The sequence below is a fragment of the Myripristis murdjan genome, chromosome 19, assembly GCF_902150065.1.
Source record: "Myripristis murdjan chromosome 19, fMyrMur1.1, whole genome shotgun sequence".
NCBI lineage: Eukaryota > Metazoa > Chordata > Actinopteri > Holocentriformes > Holocentridae > Myripristis > Myripristis murdjan.
In genome coordinates this window covers 8,729,157-8,745,333 of record NC_043998.1, presented here as the reverse complement: position 1 = coordinate 8,745,333, position 16,177 = coordinate 8,729,157, and the positions used below count along the sequence as shown (strand labels likewise).

Genomic DNA, 16,177 nt, shown 5'->3' with positions numbered 1-16,177 from the left:
TAACAGTCTCAGATCAGATATGATGCACCATAATCCTCTCTGCAGTGCCACAGCCACATGCAATACTGTCATGATATATCTCATTGCCCCCTGAGCTATTGTCAAGTCACCGTATTCTCTGCATGTGAATGAATGAATGAATGAACGAACGAACGGGATGATATTAGTGGCAGGCCGACATTGGGTACCCATTTGAAAAAAGTGCAAAGGCATCGTGGCATGCTTTTGTGTAAGCAGGCATGACAGAATGGGATAAAAAAAGAATTACTCATCATGTACTCCCAACACACACACACACACACACACACACACACACATCACCACCGCTGAACTCAGGCTTTAAAATTGTCCTCTACCCTCCATTTCTTCCAATATGAAAAGATATAATGCGGAGGAGGCATGTTCAGAGACAATAATGATCCCACTGTTTACTTTCAATTAGGATTATTTCTTTCCTTAGGGCTAAGAACACCTTTATTTCTCTGTGGAGACATTACTAACCATTAAGTCAGCAGGGGGGATTGCCACATATAAGAGATGTGCCAAAAAAAAAAAAAAAAATGAAAAAAGCCGACTGTGAATCTGACAATGTTGAGATTTCGTTTAGGGACATCTAGTGTTGTGAAAAGTGTCCTCTCACTATCGGTGCCTCTGCCTCTGGACGTCAGACTGTGGAGGGGAACTGCAGTAAAGTAAAATCCTATACCATGTTACTGGCATTCGACTACCAAGCATGGGACATCTCAAGCACTTTATAAAAGGGAAGCTTCATCAATTATTCACACTTCCGGCAACACAGATTCCACATGTTTCCCTACCCATGCATTAATATTTCAGCCCCTGCCCCCTGCCAACTGCTCTACCTCTTCTTCTCTCCACTACTTCCCGGTGGACATTTTGTCCACATAAATCACACGGTGACATTAGGAAGTTCTAAGATGGCCTCAGTACTTAGGCGAGTTTCTCCTCCACCAATATGAGTCCCTTGACTCCCACCTTGAGAGTCAGATGTCACATAAAAGCATCAGATTCACTCCATGCGATATCTATTACATTATAGCGGAGACTTAGTTTTAGTTTTACTGGTAACCATGTACATGCATACATACATACATACAGTCTGTAACAGACACCCTGATTTGTAATTTTAGACATCAGTCTTGGTTGGAGAAGGAATCATATTGAAAAGAAACTCGGTACTTCAGAACTACAGTAGAATAGAAAATAAAGGAGTACAAATAAGCTCTTTGATCAGGTTACTTCGCTGTAATGAGAATTTGGGTAGCAATTTCACCTCGGTGTGTCCAAACCCTTTAGCACACAGTGCATGTGCTAGCCTCTTTCTCTCTAGCATCTTCAAAGGCATTACTATGCACACTGTGGCATGCTAAATACTGATATGCGGAAGTGATACTGCTACCCATCTTCTTGTTACATGGCGGAAAGATAATCCAGGAGTCAGTGAAGAGCTGGAAATGCTTTCTTCATTACCTTTATGCCAGAAAACAAAGCACAAGATTCCATAGATACAGACACTAATGGTGGACTACAACGTATGTATACACAGTATAACTTCTGATATAATGCACTCTTAAATTACATAGCCTGCTGATTCAGTGGTTTGTAGGATACATCATGCAGACAGTCTGGTGACATGATTGCACTGAAAAAAAAAATCGAATATGGATCACAGCTTAAGGACAATCCACATTAAAATGAGAGCGATAATAATAGAATGGGCAGAGTGCTGGACAGAGATGTGTAAAATGAACAGCGCCGGTTCATTCACTGACTTTCTATTGCTGTGCCTTTGGCTTTCCAGCTGGATACTTACCCCTGGTTTCTCTCTGGGTTTTTGACAGTCTTCACCCCGATGCTTTTTTCCTAAATATCCAACATACCCTCTTTGTGTCCTTCCGCTCTCTCGCTCTCTCTCGTAGCCCTGCTCAACCTTGACTGCCTCCCACTCTCTACCTTATTGATTCTGTGAGGTTCACTGCGTAGAGTATGGCACCAGCAGTGGAAAGGGCATGGGAGCAATTCCCACAAAATTTCAAGCATTCACTGTGCTGTCACTGAGGACAAACCGCCTGCAGGCTTACCCTACTGAATGTATGAATGTATTTAATGTTGTAATTGGTGCCTGTCAGGGTCAAGTATCTGTGGTGGACCCAGTGTTGCTACATGCTATATAGTTTTCCTCATTTTCATATGCAAAAAATAACAGTGCATCCATTTGCATCACATCTAGTGGCCAATTTAAAGGACTAGTTCATGCCCTTAAAAGGTACCACTCTGATTTAAATTCAGCCATTGTGCATCCACTAGCAATGCTAACAATATGATGTCCCTACCTTGACAACAAAAAACACTCTCCTTTGATTTACTAAGGGAACAGTTTCCACAGAGTAAAATAAATAATGAGTCTCAAAAAAGAAAAAGACAAAAAGTATCACTCAGTGTGTTCTCATCAAAGTGCATCATCATGCTAAGCAGCAAGTCACTTTGTAAGACCAGGAGGACGGACTGTGGAGAAACATGAAAAAATAATTTGGGCTGAAATGTTCTTCAATAACTTGGAGCATAAAAATGATAGAAACTGAGACATGAAAGCTTGCCTCCCAACTAGAAGGATATTTGTAGATCACTAAAGCTGCACAAGCCCCACTGTTCAGTGGCAACCCTGCTTGGGCCAGTCCCTCTGAATAAGCAGAGCATGTCTGGGGAAAGACAGAGGGGCCTCAGAGGCAGCCTGGCAAATCTGAGCCTGACCTCCCTGGAGAGAGAGAGAGACAAAATGGATTTATATCTTTGTTTTTAATCCCCCTTACACGCTCCACTGGCCCTACAGTAGTACTTTGTGCAGGCTTCATGTATAGTCAGGGACAAAAAACAGGGGCTTGCGTGTCAGGAAAAGCATCAGCTGTGTTCTTTCCCTATGACATCAGAGACAACGGCCGCCTTTCCTTCTCTACGTTGTTCCCCTGTGTTCTCCTATCTGGAAAATAAATCTGCTTTGCTACGATAGCTGACTGCCTTGTGACTTCACAACTGGAGGATGTGCATGGAATTACAATCACATATCACCAAGGAAGATCCCCAGCTTCTCAAAGAGGGGAACAGGCCCCCAGCTAACATATTATCCCATGCTTTTCCCTAACACATTCATTGTGTACTGCTTCATCCACCTGCTAGGTCCCTGACCGTGCACCCGTGGGGCTTGAGGGTGCAGACTGGGATACGAAATATAATAGCTTCAAATGTGAAAGCACTGTTAATAAATTATTTGTGTGTACACACTTGCTTATCTTGGTATGCACAAGTGTGCTACTTTTCCTGTGTGTGTCTATATGCTCATGAATGTGAGCTGAGGAGCTAAAGAACGAAGGAAATAGAAAGCTCAAAAGGGAAGCAAAAATAGAAAGAGGAATACAATGACATAAAGAAGAGACACAATAACCATGGGGAGAGGGAGAGAGACAGCACAGGAACAGCAGAAGGAGTGGGTAAAATATTATGGGTTACCCAACAGATAGAGCTTGTCTTTCCTCCAGGACACAGACATAGATTCATTTAGATTTCGTTCAGATAGCGGGGGCGATGGGAGTGAGTTGAGTGATATTAAAATCATGTTACTGTCTCCCATATGCAGCCCAGCTTAGCTGAAACACTAGAACAAACAGCATAACTGCATTAGCACACGGCTTCTCTTTAAACATGAGAGCACTTGGCCGGGGATGGAGATGAATGCACCTGAAATGTTTTACAGAGCGTTTCATCATCAACCAAGGCATTCTGTGTATCGTTACATGATGATGAATACATCACATTGCACAACTTGAAATTAAATGAAGCTAAATGCAGCGAAGCTTTTGAAAATGTCTGCAATGCATAAACCCCACAGTTACTTTAATAAAAGGTAGTGCTGTGGTCCAAGGAATACTTAATGTGTTGGTGTCATGTTTGCAATATACTGTCATACATAAATGCTGCAAACAGTTATGTAGGGTTATGTAAACAGACAAAATTTCCAATTAACAGAGCACATTTCAATTGACAGCCATAATATCAAAGACTACACAGCAATAAGAAGCCAATACCACCACAGAGCCCTGACTTCACTACGACAAAGTTCTTCACAAACCAGTAGATGTGCAGCCTTGGTTTTGCCACAAATTCAGGAATTAAGCTTCAAAAACACTTCTGAGACACAGAGAGATTGAGAGATTGTACTAATTCCAGCTTTTGAATTCAATCAAACATGGCTCTTGCCAAGATCTCTGACCCTGCGCTTTAGTGGTATAATGTGTTTTTCTTCAAATGGTACATACACAACTTCAGCCAGTGAGCTACAGGAAGACAAAAAGGCTCTGTTTCAGGGTTGAGTCTGTGCAAAGAGTATTCAAAACCAAAGCAGCATGCATCAGTATGCAGACCTCACACTTATCTTTGTCATTAAGTGCCTCTTTGTGCACGCATTGGGATGGGGTTTCTAAAAAAATACGGTTGTATAATGTGCCTCAGTTGATTTAGTGTGTTTTGGATGCATGGTATTTCCTCTTAAGGAGGTACAAAGCAAACCTTGTAGCACAGTATTTAGGGGGGAAATGATATAAGTCTCCTGTGCAATCATAGGCCCTAATAGTAAATTGGTTATGATATAAGCAAGCCAATGTGTTTGATTCCAACATTGATTTTCTTTGTCTTTTTGTTTTTCTTTTCTTTTTTTAACAAAAAATTTAAATTACAAAGTAAATTCACTTAAGGTTTCATCTAAAGCTATCCATTAGCTCGCAGATTGCTTACAGTGAGTATATGGTGGTATTAGGCCAATCTGCATATTCACACCGAGCTTATCTGTCAGCTTGTTTTAATAATTTTAGCAGCCAATATGCAATAAGTAGCAGCCTAGTCTTCACTTTTGCCCAGTAGAAAAACATTAAATTAGCATGTCTATGGTGATAAAATAAAACAAGTTAAACAGGCCAATAGAAAGACATCATGATTTATCAAAACTCCTATAGTAAAATGGGTAGAAACTGTTAATATTCCTGGATGGGTTAAAGGCAATACAGTAAATACATCAGAACTGATTTTACCAAATGGTAAATATGTTTGAGGGCCCTTGATTTTTTACATGACTTGTCTTAAAAAGTCTATGCAATTTCATTTTCAGAAATGGCAAAAACAAATTATATTTCTTAGATTTAAAGGCAGGTGTTTTCTGAAATGGACACAACACACACTAAAAGGCTACCACAAAACCTCAATATGCTCAAAAAAACTCAATATGCTCGAGGGGGAGTGCTGCCTAACATCTGATTTCAGTATTTAGGATATGCAACTCAAAATGAGAATACCACACCAGAAAACAAGGTTAAAAAAAAAATTTCCAGGAATTATAATGAAACTCTACTTCAGAAATGATATCACTCTCATCAATTTAGTTTGCAGTTTCTGGACTCCAGAAGAGTGAATTTATAGCACAGTCAAAGCGAACACTGGACTGCTAGACTAAAGGTCAACACCTATACATATTCCCTACCCAATAATTTTGTGGCCAAGTATTTAGTTATTAACCTGACCCTCCTTACTTATAAATGTTACATTAGTGTTTAAAATGTTACAAGTTGTGATTTGCCTGTATATTGTATATGCAGGATTTTTTTTTTTTCAATCAACTGTACGTATTGTCTGTGCAGAGCCATTGGATCTGTGTGTCTTTAAATATCATGATTTTTTACTGGAGCCTTTATTATTGTCACTGACATCATCAGATGTAACCTAAGCTTGCCAAAGAGCTCTAATAATACTTGCCTGCTGCCATGGTGACATGGCAAACAGGAAAAGGGAGCAGAGCTTAAAGCTGTCATCAGTTTCCGCAGATCTCAAGTTCAAAGGATTTCGGGAAAGTTTCCGGCTTGTGTTCTTGTTAAGTTGCCATGTCCATTTCGGAAACACCCAGTTTACTGATACCTTGATAAAAGTCAGTCAGACTCGATACACTGGAACTTCACCTCACTGAACATAGCAGAGGTTTATTTTTCTCGCCTGTCAACGGCCACCTATTGCCTGACAGATATTTACCAAATGGAAGGATAAAGATTTTATGAGTGGGCCGAACGTCAGCCCACTCTGCATGATGTCACCTTGTAGGCTGAAGAATTGTCAACAACATCAACCTCCACCGATGATTACTTGCATGTTTGAAAGCTTTTATTAACGGAAGACAGTTGGAGAACACTTGAGCTTTTCAAGCAGCACCCTTTTATACACACACACATGCTCACAGAAAATCACAAGAGGAAGCTGACCAATGAAACTGTCTGGCAGCTGAGTTTTAAATGACATAAATGGCAATGTCCTTAAGTTAATAACATCAAAGCCATGCATTCCTGTACGCTGTATATGTGGTTTAGTATTGAGCTGAAGCAAGTCATCCTGAAAATATTTTCGCCAAAGGTAAAGAAACAGATCATTCACCTGATAAATGCTTGGGATATCTACCCATAAGGAATCAACAGCATTGAGAAGTCCAAAAGATGGACGAGAAGGGAATATGAGGTCAATCAGAGCTGCTGTCCAGATATATGATTCACACCAGTTTCCACCGATTGTAAAATGTGGAGGAATGACACAGGATGTTTTCAACCCATTTCCCAATTCTTTGTCAGTGCCCTCCAGCTATTTGTGACGATTAAAGAGCAATTTGCCAGAAAGAACAGACATTAGCCATTTGCAACAATTTATTTCCCCAGTGCAATCCCTTAACTATTTATGCAACAGCATGTTGATCAATTCAAGCTTATTTATCTCTGAATCCCAGTGAGACAAGTTAAGGTGAATACAGTGTCCTCATGCATAAACATTAATCATAACCCAGTGACACTTATTAAGTCAAATCCGCCAAAATGCCATATTCCAGCATGTCAGAATTAGTTGGAGAAGAGAGTGTTACAAAGACACTCCATTAATAATTAGTCACAAGCATAGTCAATACTCAAGATTACACTCACCTACCCCCCCATCCGCATATCTAAAAAAAAAATGCCTGATGTTAAAATACATGTCCCTTGTGGCATAAATAATCAGGGAGCGTTCCTTTTTTACACAATACTAAATATGCAAAATTCACAGCTCCCCTGCTTTATTCTCTCTATCTCCCTCAAGCCTTTCCCTCACTTAGCCCACTCCATCTGCCATCTCTCTCTACTCAGAGCTCCCACTCTTCATTCTCGTTCTTTGTTATGCTTCCTGCATTCTCTGCTTTCCCACTCCATCCCCTGGCTCTCGTCAGCTTTATGCTCTTTTTCAAAGTATTTTTTTTCCCTTTTTGTCTCCTTTGCTTACCTCATCTACATCCAGTTGTCCCTTCCTGCCTACCTTATTTTCATCCCCCTATCCATCTTCCTTTCTTTCTGATGAGCCTTCTCTTTTTCTCTCTCCTTTCCCTCTCCCAGGGCTGCAGTGTAAAAGCTGTACCTGCAACACTGTGCTCCCACTATCCTCTCATTTAAAATGGGATGTGTGGCCCTGGTATATGTGAATCTTCCAGACAGGAGGTGAGAGCTATCCTCTCTCCCACCTCGACACCTCACCAGCTCCTGTAAACTGGTTCTTCGTCCTTTGGTCGCAGCACACATCACAAAGCTTTAACATCCCGACTCAAGTACACAAAACAAAATAAATTCTAAGAGATGGAGCCCTTTTGTTAATGATACTTAAACCCCAGTGCACGAAAAAAAGAAAAAAATGTCCACAGGGGTTGAGATCCATATCAGATTAATGCACAAGTCACCGATAAAGATGAGAGAGGCTGAAAATACTGACAATATTGCCTGATATCTGCCAGTGCTAATGAATACTATTAACATTATGAGTATGCAGATATAACAGGAAATCATTTACGCTATATTCTCACAACATGGGTCATATCAAAGCATTTGATGTAAAAAGCATGTTGTTGTTGTTGTTGTTGTTGTTTTTCTTCTCAGAGGTAAAGTAATATATTAGCAGCTAGATCCATATACTGTTATTTCTGCCAAAGTGGCCAAGCAAAGCACTCTTGTTAAACACTCATCCCAAGTTTCACACATGACCATAATGTGCACACACACACACACACACATATACCATTGCAAACCAACATGCCCAATCCCATAAACCAAAAAGAAACTGGACTTACGTGTTCGGAAGCGGTGGTGTGGGCGTGTGGCGGGGCCCTTGGCTGAACGCCCATGGTTCCAGCGTGAAGTTGGCTTGGCTGGGACGGATGGCTGGGAGGTGGGTGGCTGCACTTTGGTGGCGATCTTCACAGTAGTAGTTGTCGTGGTGGATGTTGTGGTGCTGACAGTCGTAGCAGAAGTCTGGCCTGGCTTTGCGTTGGAGGGTGCATTACGTCCATTACTGGAGCTGCTACTTTTTCTGACAGTGCGTGGGGTAACCTCCTTACCGCTGGGTGGTGGGGTGAGCCGGGTGGCACGAGTGGTGGTGGCAGTGCCTGCAGTCCCGCTAATGTGGGTGCCAACGCGGTTATGGAGGTGTGGGGCACGGTTACCGTCTCCATTGGCAGTGCTGCCATTGGCCGAGTGGTTGGCTGGTGGCCCAGATCGAGTTCTCGGCGCTGGGGCCGTACCATCAGCAGCTAGCGGGGTGGTAGTCGACACCATTGCTGTGGTCGTGGCAGCTGAAGTAGAGGTGGCGGTGGAAATGTCAGGCCCCTTGGGCATGGCACTGGGTTTGGAGAGAAATATAGGGTCCTGTCCAATGCTACCTTTAGGATCCACCAGGTCAGTGGGAACATAGTCCTGGACAGATCCCACCACAATCCATTTCAGCAGCATGAGACTGAGTCCCAGTCCCACAAAGCCCATTACTAGGGGCACGGCACACAGCCAGGTCTGCTGGCGAGGCCACACGGCACATGGGCCGCAGCGTAGAGGGCCAGCGGCACGGGGAGAAGCCTGTTCGCCCCCTGGCTCCTCCAGCGTCATGGCTGCTAGAGTGCTTGCACCAGAGCGCTCACTCATCATGCCAGGGCTTTTTCTCTTTTAAGGGGTTAGGGAGGTCAGACAGGAGGCCAAATGACAAAAGGGCATGTACAAGGAAGGGAATGTGGTGCAGAACAAACACTGGGCATCTTAAATAAGCAACCACAAAATGCCTATGTACCTACATGCATACATATATATTAAGTAATGTGCACGCACAAGCACACACAATCACTCACAGTCAAGTACAACTAATTAGATGCTGGCAGAGCACTCAAATGCATATACAAGCAATATACACTCCCTCTGGCGGACAGCAAACCAAACACACACACGCACAAGCACAGGCACACACACACACACACACACTTCAACACAAGCAGCACAGGTTATGGACAGGTGAGGGAGCGACGCGGGGCGGGGGGGGGGCGCCTCACTGTAGTTCAGCGGTAGCGAAGCGTTGATAAATCCCAGGATGTTTCACTCCCTTGTTAAAAAAGCCGATGCAAAAAGAAGGTAGAAGAATATCGATCCACTGCGTGGCGAGCTTCAGACTGGAGCTGTAAATCCATGTGCGTGTGTCAGTTGTGTGAGTGTGTGTATTCGGGGATTAAAACAAGCCAGGCTAGGGCAGAACCCTTCTCCACACTCAATTGCTTGATTTTCAGCCGCACTTTGGGTCTTTAATAAAATCCAAAGAAATTCCCTCTATTCCTTCAGCCCCTCTTATTTCATTGGGAGTAACCCATAATTCATCTCATTTTACCTTTTCTTAAATTTCAACAGAGAGCTTCTTTTTTCTCTTGCAGGTGTCTTTGTACTTCAAGTTACCCTGAGGCTGCCCTCACTTCTCCATGTCCGACCACAATTTGGCTGCTCCGGCAGTTTCTGTCGGTAATCCAGTACGGAGAAAGCCGGTGAAAGCCGCCGAAACTGAAGCGAGACAGCGCGCAAAGGGATCTGATGTGATCTGCCAATGAGATGGGTGGTGGTGGTGTTGGGGGTGGCGGGCTAAATCCAACTGATCCTGGTCCAATCCCTATCCCGATCACCCCCCTCCACCACCTCAGATTTCCCGGACTGACAGCAGTGTGTCTCCAGCTGTCTGTCTGCAGACCGTCATTATGATGATAGATCCGATATTGAGGAGGAGAAAAAAAATCAGGCCTCTGCGACTCGTTTACCTTCGCTGCATTCCCACAGTGGTGCAAGCAGCAGAAAGGGAGATGGAGAGTCTACGACAGAGAGCAACAGAGAGGGAGGGAGGGGAGGGTGCTGCTCTGAAAAAATGATGCGGCGGCTGTTCTTGGAGGCTGCAGACTAGGGAGAGGGAGGAGGGAGGGAGGAGAGGAGAGGGAGGGGGACTTGCTCAATTCCGCGGTGAGTGATGTGGGTTTCACGGCTCCTATCCTATCCGGGCGCTCTCCTCCGGTTCACCGCTGTCCTCAATACTCCAAAGTGACGAGTAGTGACTGCCCCATCTCTCCCACGACTCCGTGCGTGGAGGTGTGAGCTGCCTTCCACTGAGAAAAAAAAGGGTGTGTTTAGAGGGGGGCGGAGGGATAGGTAGAAAGAGGAAGGTGGTGAAACAGAGAGAGAGAGAGAGGAGGGAGAGGGAGAGAGCATAGATGCATGTTGGCTAAGCTCTGCAGCAGATGCAGAGACGAGGGAGGAGGCGGTAGCAACAGCAGCGCGCAACACACACACACACTTACACATACACACACACACACACACACACACACACACACACACACATTCTCTCTCTCTCTCTCTCTCTCTCTCTCACTCACTCGGCGTGGAGAGGAGAGGCGCTGCCACAGACACACCCCAGGGAGCGGTGAGATACAGGGGAGGGAGAGGATGAGAGGAGAAGGAGGGAGGCGCCATCCCCGATGCCTTCCACCGGCGGCACAGAGGAGCAAACAAACCAAACACCAGGCTCATAATTTATGGGCGAGTTAGAGCCCTACTTAAACCTGATACCTCCTTGGGCAGTAGATGAAGCCCTTATTTTACAGTTCACAGGGGAAACCAGCGCGTTAGGCAGGGAGCCAACCACATCTTCAGGCGGCAGGACTCGCTGATGAGTGAGTAGGGTATGATACAAGCCTCAAAACGCGCTCATGGTGCAGTAAGACTAGGTCCACCAACTAAACTGGGATATTTGACTTGGTGGGTTTGGTACTTCCAAAACACCCGCAACACAGTCGCCAGCCATGGACAGGAGGGTTTACCCAGTAAAATAAACGCCCACAAGTAGAGCATAGACAAATTACGCACAAACACCGAATGTACAAAATGACTTTTTCATGAAGTACACTGATGAGGAAGCTCCAGGTAAAAGCCAATATCTCTTATCGATTTCCCCAATAAAATCCATAACAATCACACAGGGGTGAAAGAGTGCTAAAACGTCCTCCTCAAGTCGAGGTACTGTGACCTTGCCGAAATTAAATTTAAGCACAAGTAAAATTGCTGGAGTAACAGTTTATTTTAGTAAAATTAAATAAAGTAGCTAATTTAAAGGATACTCCGAGTAAAATTACAGAGGTGATTTTTTTTTTATTATTTTATTTTATTTTAGAAAAGAGATTAGTAGGTTATTGCATTTGATCTTTTCTATCCATTTCAGGAAAAACTTCCAAAAGTTCAAACTTTTTTATCGGAAAAAATCTTAATTAAATAAACTGCACAGAGCACAGACACATTATTATTCTCTGCTGATTGAATTCACCTTGCTCATGTGGATCCTACAGAATTTGTACTCTGTTATGGATGTTAAAAATTTAGTTAAGTACAGCAAAACATACCAAAATCAAAAGTACTGACTTAAAAAAAAAAAAAAAAAAAAACTAAGTATGAAGAAATTAATTACCATATCTGCAATACATGTAGTTGCTTACTTCCACCCTTGCAGTCACAAATGAGGACAATAAAGATGAAGAGAAGGTTTTTACTCAGTATAGGAAATGGTACAAACAATTTGGTACAAACAGTATACTGTGACATCAATGTTATATGTGCTGTAGGCAAGGTGCAGTGAGCAGCATGAGGCAAAACATAGTCTCCAGTTTGTGTACACATTGTCATCCTTCTTCTACTTATTTATTTAGTTTTAGTTTTAGTTTTTTAGCTGATATATTGTAAAAAAAAAAAAAAAAAAAAAAAAAAAATGTAATACCCCATGTTTCCCTGATTGCAAGAGACAAGCAATAAACCACATAATCCTGATAAAACTGATGAGTAAAGTAGCAGATTTTTTTCAACAAGTCACGGTTTTTAAATTGTTAATCAAATATCGAGAGTGGCTCTAGCTGTGACAAGTGTCTCCAATTTTCACAAAGTGACAAAGCATACAACCACGTTTGCTGCTCATGTAGGAAGACAGGAGGTGACAAAATGCGGCGATGCTTTTTTGGTTCGCCTTTCATTGTTGCTTCACAATACATATGTAGGGGTTTGACATTTTCTAATGCTGTCATCTCTTTCCTGTGAATGTGATTGATTATTCTATCAGTGAAACAAGTGTAGTCGAAGAAAATCATTTGGAAAACGGTGATGATCCCGGCATTGAAAATTGAGGAGTGTATTATATGTGCTTGAGTGCCTCTGTGTTGGTGAGGATGAGAGAAAGTGGAGAAGAGCGAGAAAGAGACAGGGAAAGGGAGGGTGCGATAGTGGGAAAAAGACAGGTAGGAGGGAGAGAAATGAACAAAGTGTCTGCAGCTTTTTTCCTGACGCTTATATAAGTATCTGCTATATTCTGTTGAAGATTCAAAACCCCACAGACCCTAAATTCACCCCCACATTCCCAAACCCATCATCCGTAATTGTCTGAACTGCTTGTGGCCTGTGGCAAAAAATTTGATCCATTTCAAACTCCTCACATTTTCCCAAATGACAAGAAAATTATGCGATTTTGAATACATTGTTTTCTCAGTAACAATTTGCAGTCACCCTGAGGTTGTTTTCTCAATTGATTGTCATAAATAATAGAAAACAGCTGAGACAATAGGAGCACAGTGACATCTCCATGTTATTCATATTTTGATATAGATCGTCCCTTTCATTAGCATCTTGCTAATGCCTGTGATGAGTCAGATTGCATTGTTTACTGGTTTTGGAGCAGAGGTAGTGTCCCTCTCTGAAGATGCCTTTGAACTTGACAGGCTGTCGACAGTCATTCCCTCCCAGGAATATGCTGTGCTTCTTTTACCCCTCACAAACATCAAGAAAGGCATCCTTCTAGTTTGAAGATGCTCAGTCAAAAAAAAAATAACAAAAACAAAAAAAAAAGAGGACTTTCAGAGGAGGAATTTATTCAAATCATTAAAAAATTGGTCTCAACTGTGTGATATTTTTGGTTGCTGAACAAAGGGTGAGGACAAAGAATGTTGCTTTAAGGTTTGCACTTGGGAGGAGAATGCTTACCAAAAGGTAATATACATTTTTTCATTCACCATGAGGAGACGCATATTGTCTTGATAAGAAGTTATTATAAATATGCTGGCAGGGTGCATATTACATATTTATTTTTGTGTGTTGTTATGTGTTTGCTGTCAAGTTTATCCCTTATGGAAAAACAGTACATAAATAGCACAGAATATATACTTTAATATGACACTGCCACTTGCTATACAGTACACATTTTATAGAGGCCAGTCATTTTAAAACATAATTTCCCTTTTCTACCATCAAAACTGATAACAATGAGATTTCCTGACAACTAAGCTGCAGAAAACATGTACTATCTCAACTCTTAAACATCAAGTAAGTAATCTTTTTTTTTTTCTTTTAATTAGTGGATTTTGCCCTAATTAGACAGATGAGACTGGAGAGAGGGGGAAGAAGGGAACGACATGAGACAAAGATCCGGGTCTGGGCTTGAACCTGGGGCGTTGAACCCACTGAGCTACCAAAACACACACCATGGTGTTAAACAAATTCCTAAATTACCGACATTTAGCTCATGCTGCTATATATTCATAAGTATTCAGTCGACTTTTGCAGAGTAAGTTTTAGTGAGTGCAACTACTGCATAGTGGCAGATGGTGACCCTCTAGTTAAGGGTGATATGGAACATTTTTCCTCCCTCAAATAAACTCCCATCAGGCACCCCGAACCCTGTAGTCTAAAGCTGGCACAGGTGCCCCTAATAATATGGTCCATGGCTGGATCAGGTGCAGCTAGCGCAGGCAAACTGACAGGTGCACCCAGCCAAACTGACAGTTCCCTCCATGCGTACAGACACAAGCACAGGCATTGGTACTCATGTTAATATGCAGCTGCAAATTGGCCAAATTGCACAAAAATAGCATGATGTAACAACCCATGTTACCCGTGGTTCATTATTTGAGAATCAGTTCTGGGAAATGACACTTGTAAGCGGGGTATGGGTAGTGACTGGTAAATAAACCGTGTCACAGAAATCCAGATTAACTTTTCATTGTAATAGAGTCTTCCCAGCGCTATAAGGATGTCAAAGCCATTAGGTGCACGGTAGAAAAATCGAGATATAAAAAAAGAAAAACAGAGGGAGAGGGAACTCGAGCTGGAGACAGAAGTATGTGTCATCCCCATTGTCTTCATTTTGCTGGGGTAACAGTTATGTTTAGCATACATATAAAATACACCTGACATTTCTGACTTGTAAAATCCAGATAGCCTAAGTATAGCTACCCTAGAGTTTGCTAACTACTAGTTCAGTTACAAGTCTCCCTGCAACTCAGCTGAAGTTTCTCTAAAAAGTTCTTCACCGTGCATTTCATAATGTAGACGCCAGCCCCAGTTTTCACATTATAATGTCATAACAGCTTCATTGTCCTCTTGGATAACATCATTCAACACCATAGGTTTCTGAACTGTAGACTGTCAGCACACTTGAATCCAAATTTGGGTCTTGCTGAGGTTTTGCAGGATAATATTACATATAATACTCACAAATGTAATGATCCCTACATGCAGTTTTCCTTTTCAACGGATTTTATATTTGGATTAAGGCTGAATGTATGAATTTGACTGTCCATGGATACCATTAGTGCTTTCTTAATCCTCTGCCATGGTTAAATTGCTGTTTTTTTTTCTTTGCTGAAGTGTAATCACACAATGCCATATGGTTTTCCAAAGCCGAATACAGCCAATGCATGCAACCATGTGAAATTTTTCACTCTTCATCATGGGGCGGTGAAAGCCATTTTATACAGATTGACACTGTTCCTTTTGCAGCAGCTCATAAATAATAATGAAAAAAACGTGTTCTTGTGAAATGTTAACCCTAACTATAAATCTGCACACCTCAACTGGGGTTTTAATCTTCTGTAATCCTCTTTGTACACAAATGAGTTTCACCAGTGAGTCTGAGGTTTGTTAGCTGAATCGTACCGTCCTTTCCAGGACACAAATAGCTGGAACACACCCTTGGGTCCCCTTTTTTAAAATATGGGGACCACCACCTGTCTGCCAGTCCCAGGGCACTGACCCTGACATCCATGTGACATTGAAGAGACGTGTCAGCCATGATAGTTCAGCAATATCCACTGCCTTCAGCACTTCCAGGGAAATCTCATTTCCACTACTTTTTTTAGAAGAGCGTCAAGATGCAGTATGCTTTTCAGAGCAGTGACACGAGCAGCGACAGTGCATTTTTCAGCAGAGACAGCTCATCTACTAAGTAGAAGCTGTTTGTACAAACAAGGACAAGGCAGCTACACTGGCATCTAGCTCGATCTCTATGACACAAAAAACAGCATGATTAACCTTTTACATTCTGCAAACTGTGCATGGTGTCATTTTCACAAATTGCTTTTGAAAGTGCAGTGAATGTGATCTATTCACCAATAATTGTTTCATCCAGATAGCCTACCTCATGACCCTGCTTAAGGCTGATCAAACCACTTGTTACTGCAGAGAGGATCTGAAATTAAGCTGAAAATGTAGGATACATTTATAATATTTACATTTAATATTTGAAGTGAAATGCATGAAGGCATTGCAAGACTGAAGAACAAGGAGATCATGTGCAAAAGACAAACATAATGAATAACCACTCTTACATTGTGCATTCTGATATGGTAGTTAGAAAGAGGACTTTTGGGAAGAAAACCATAGTCTTGCCCAAAGGTAGGAGAGTATGAAGAGAAGTTGATTTAGAACTGTGGTGCACGAGCTGAGGCTCCTACTCTCAT

General features: G+C 42.2%; 1 protein-coding gene across 1 annotated transcript in view; it reads right to left on the bottom strand.

Moving 5' to 3' along the window:
* The window catches only part of nrg3b (neuregulin 3b), a 197,534-nt gene extending 188,170 nt beyond the window's left edge, over positions 1 to 9,364 (bottom strand). Inside the window, exon 1 of the mRNA XM_030078026.1 lies at positions 8,186 to 9,364. Within this exon, the coding sequence (XP_029933886.1) occupies positions 8,186 to 9,032 (847 nt within the window). The 5' untranslated portion in view covers positions 9,033 to 9,364. The remainder of the gene's footprint in view (positions 1 to 8,185) is intronic.
* Between the last annotated feature and the right edge of the window lie 6,813 nt (positions 9,365 to 16,177).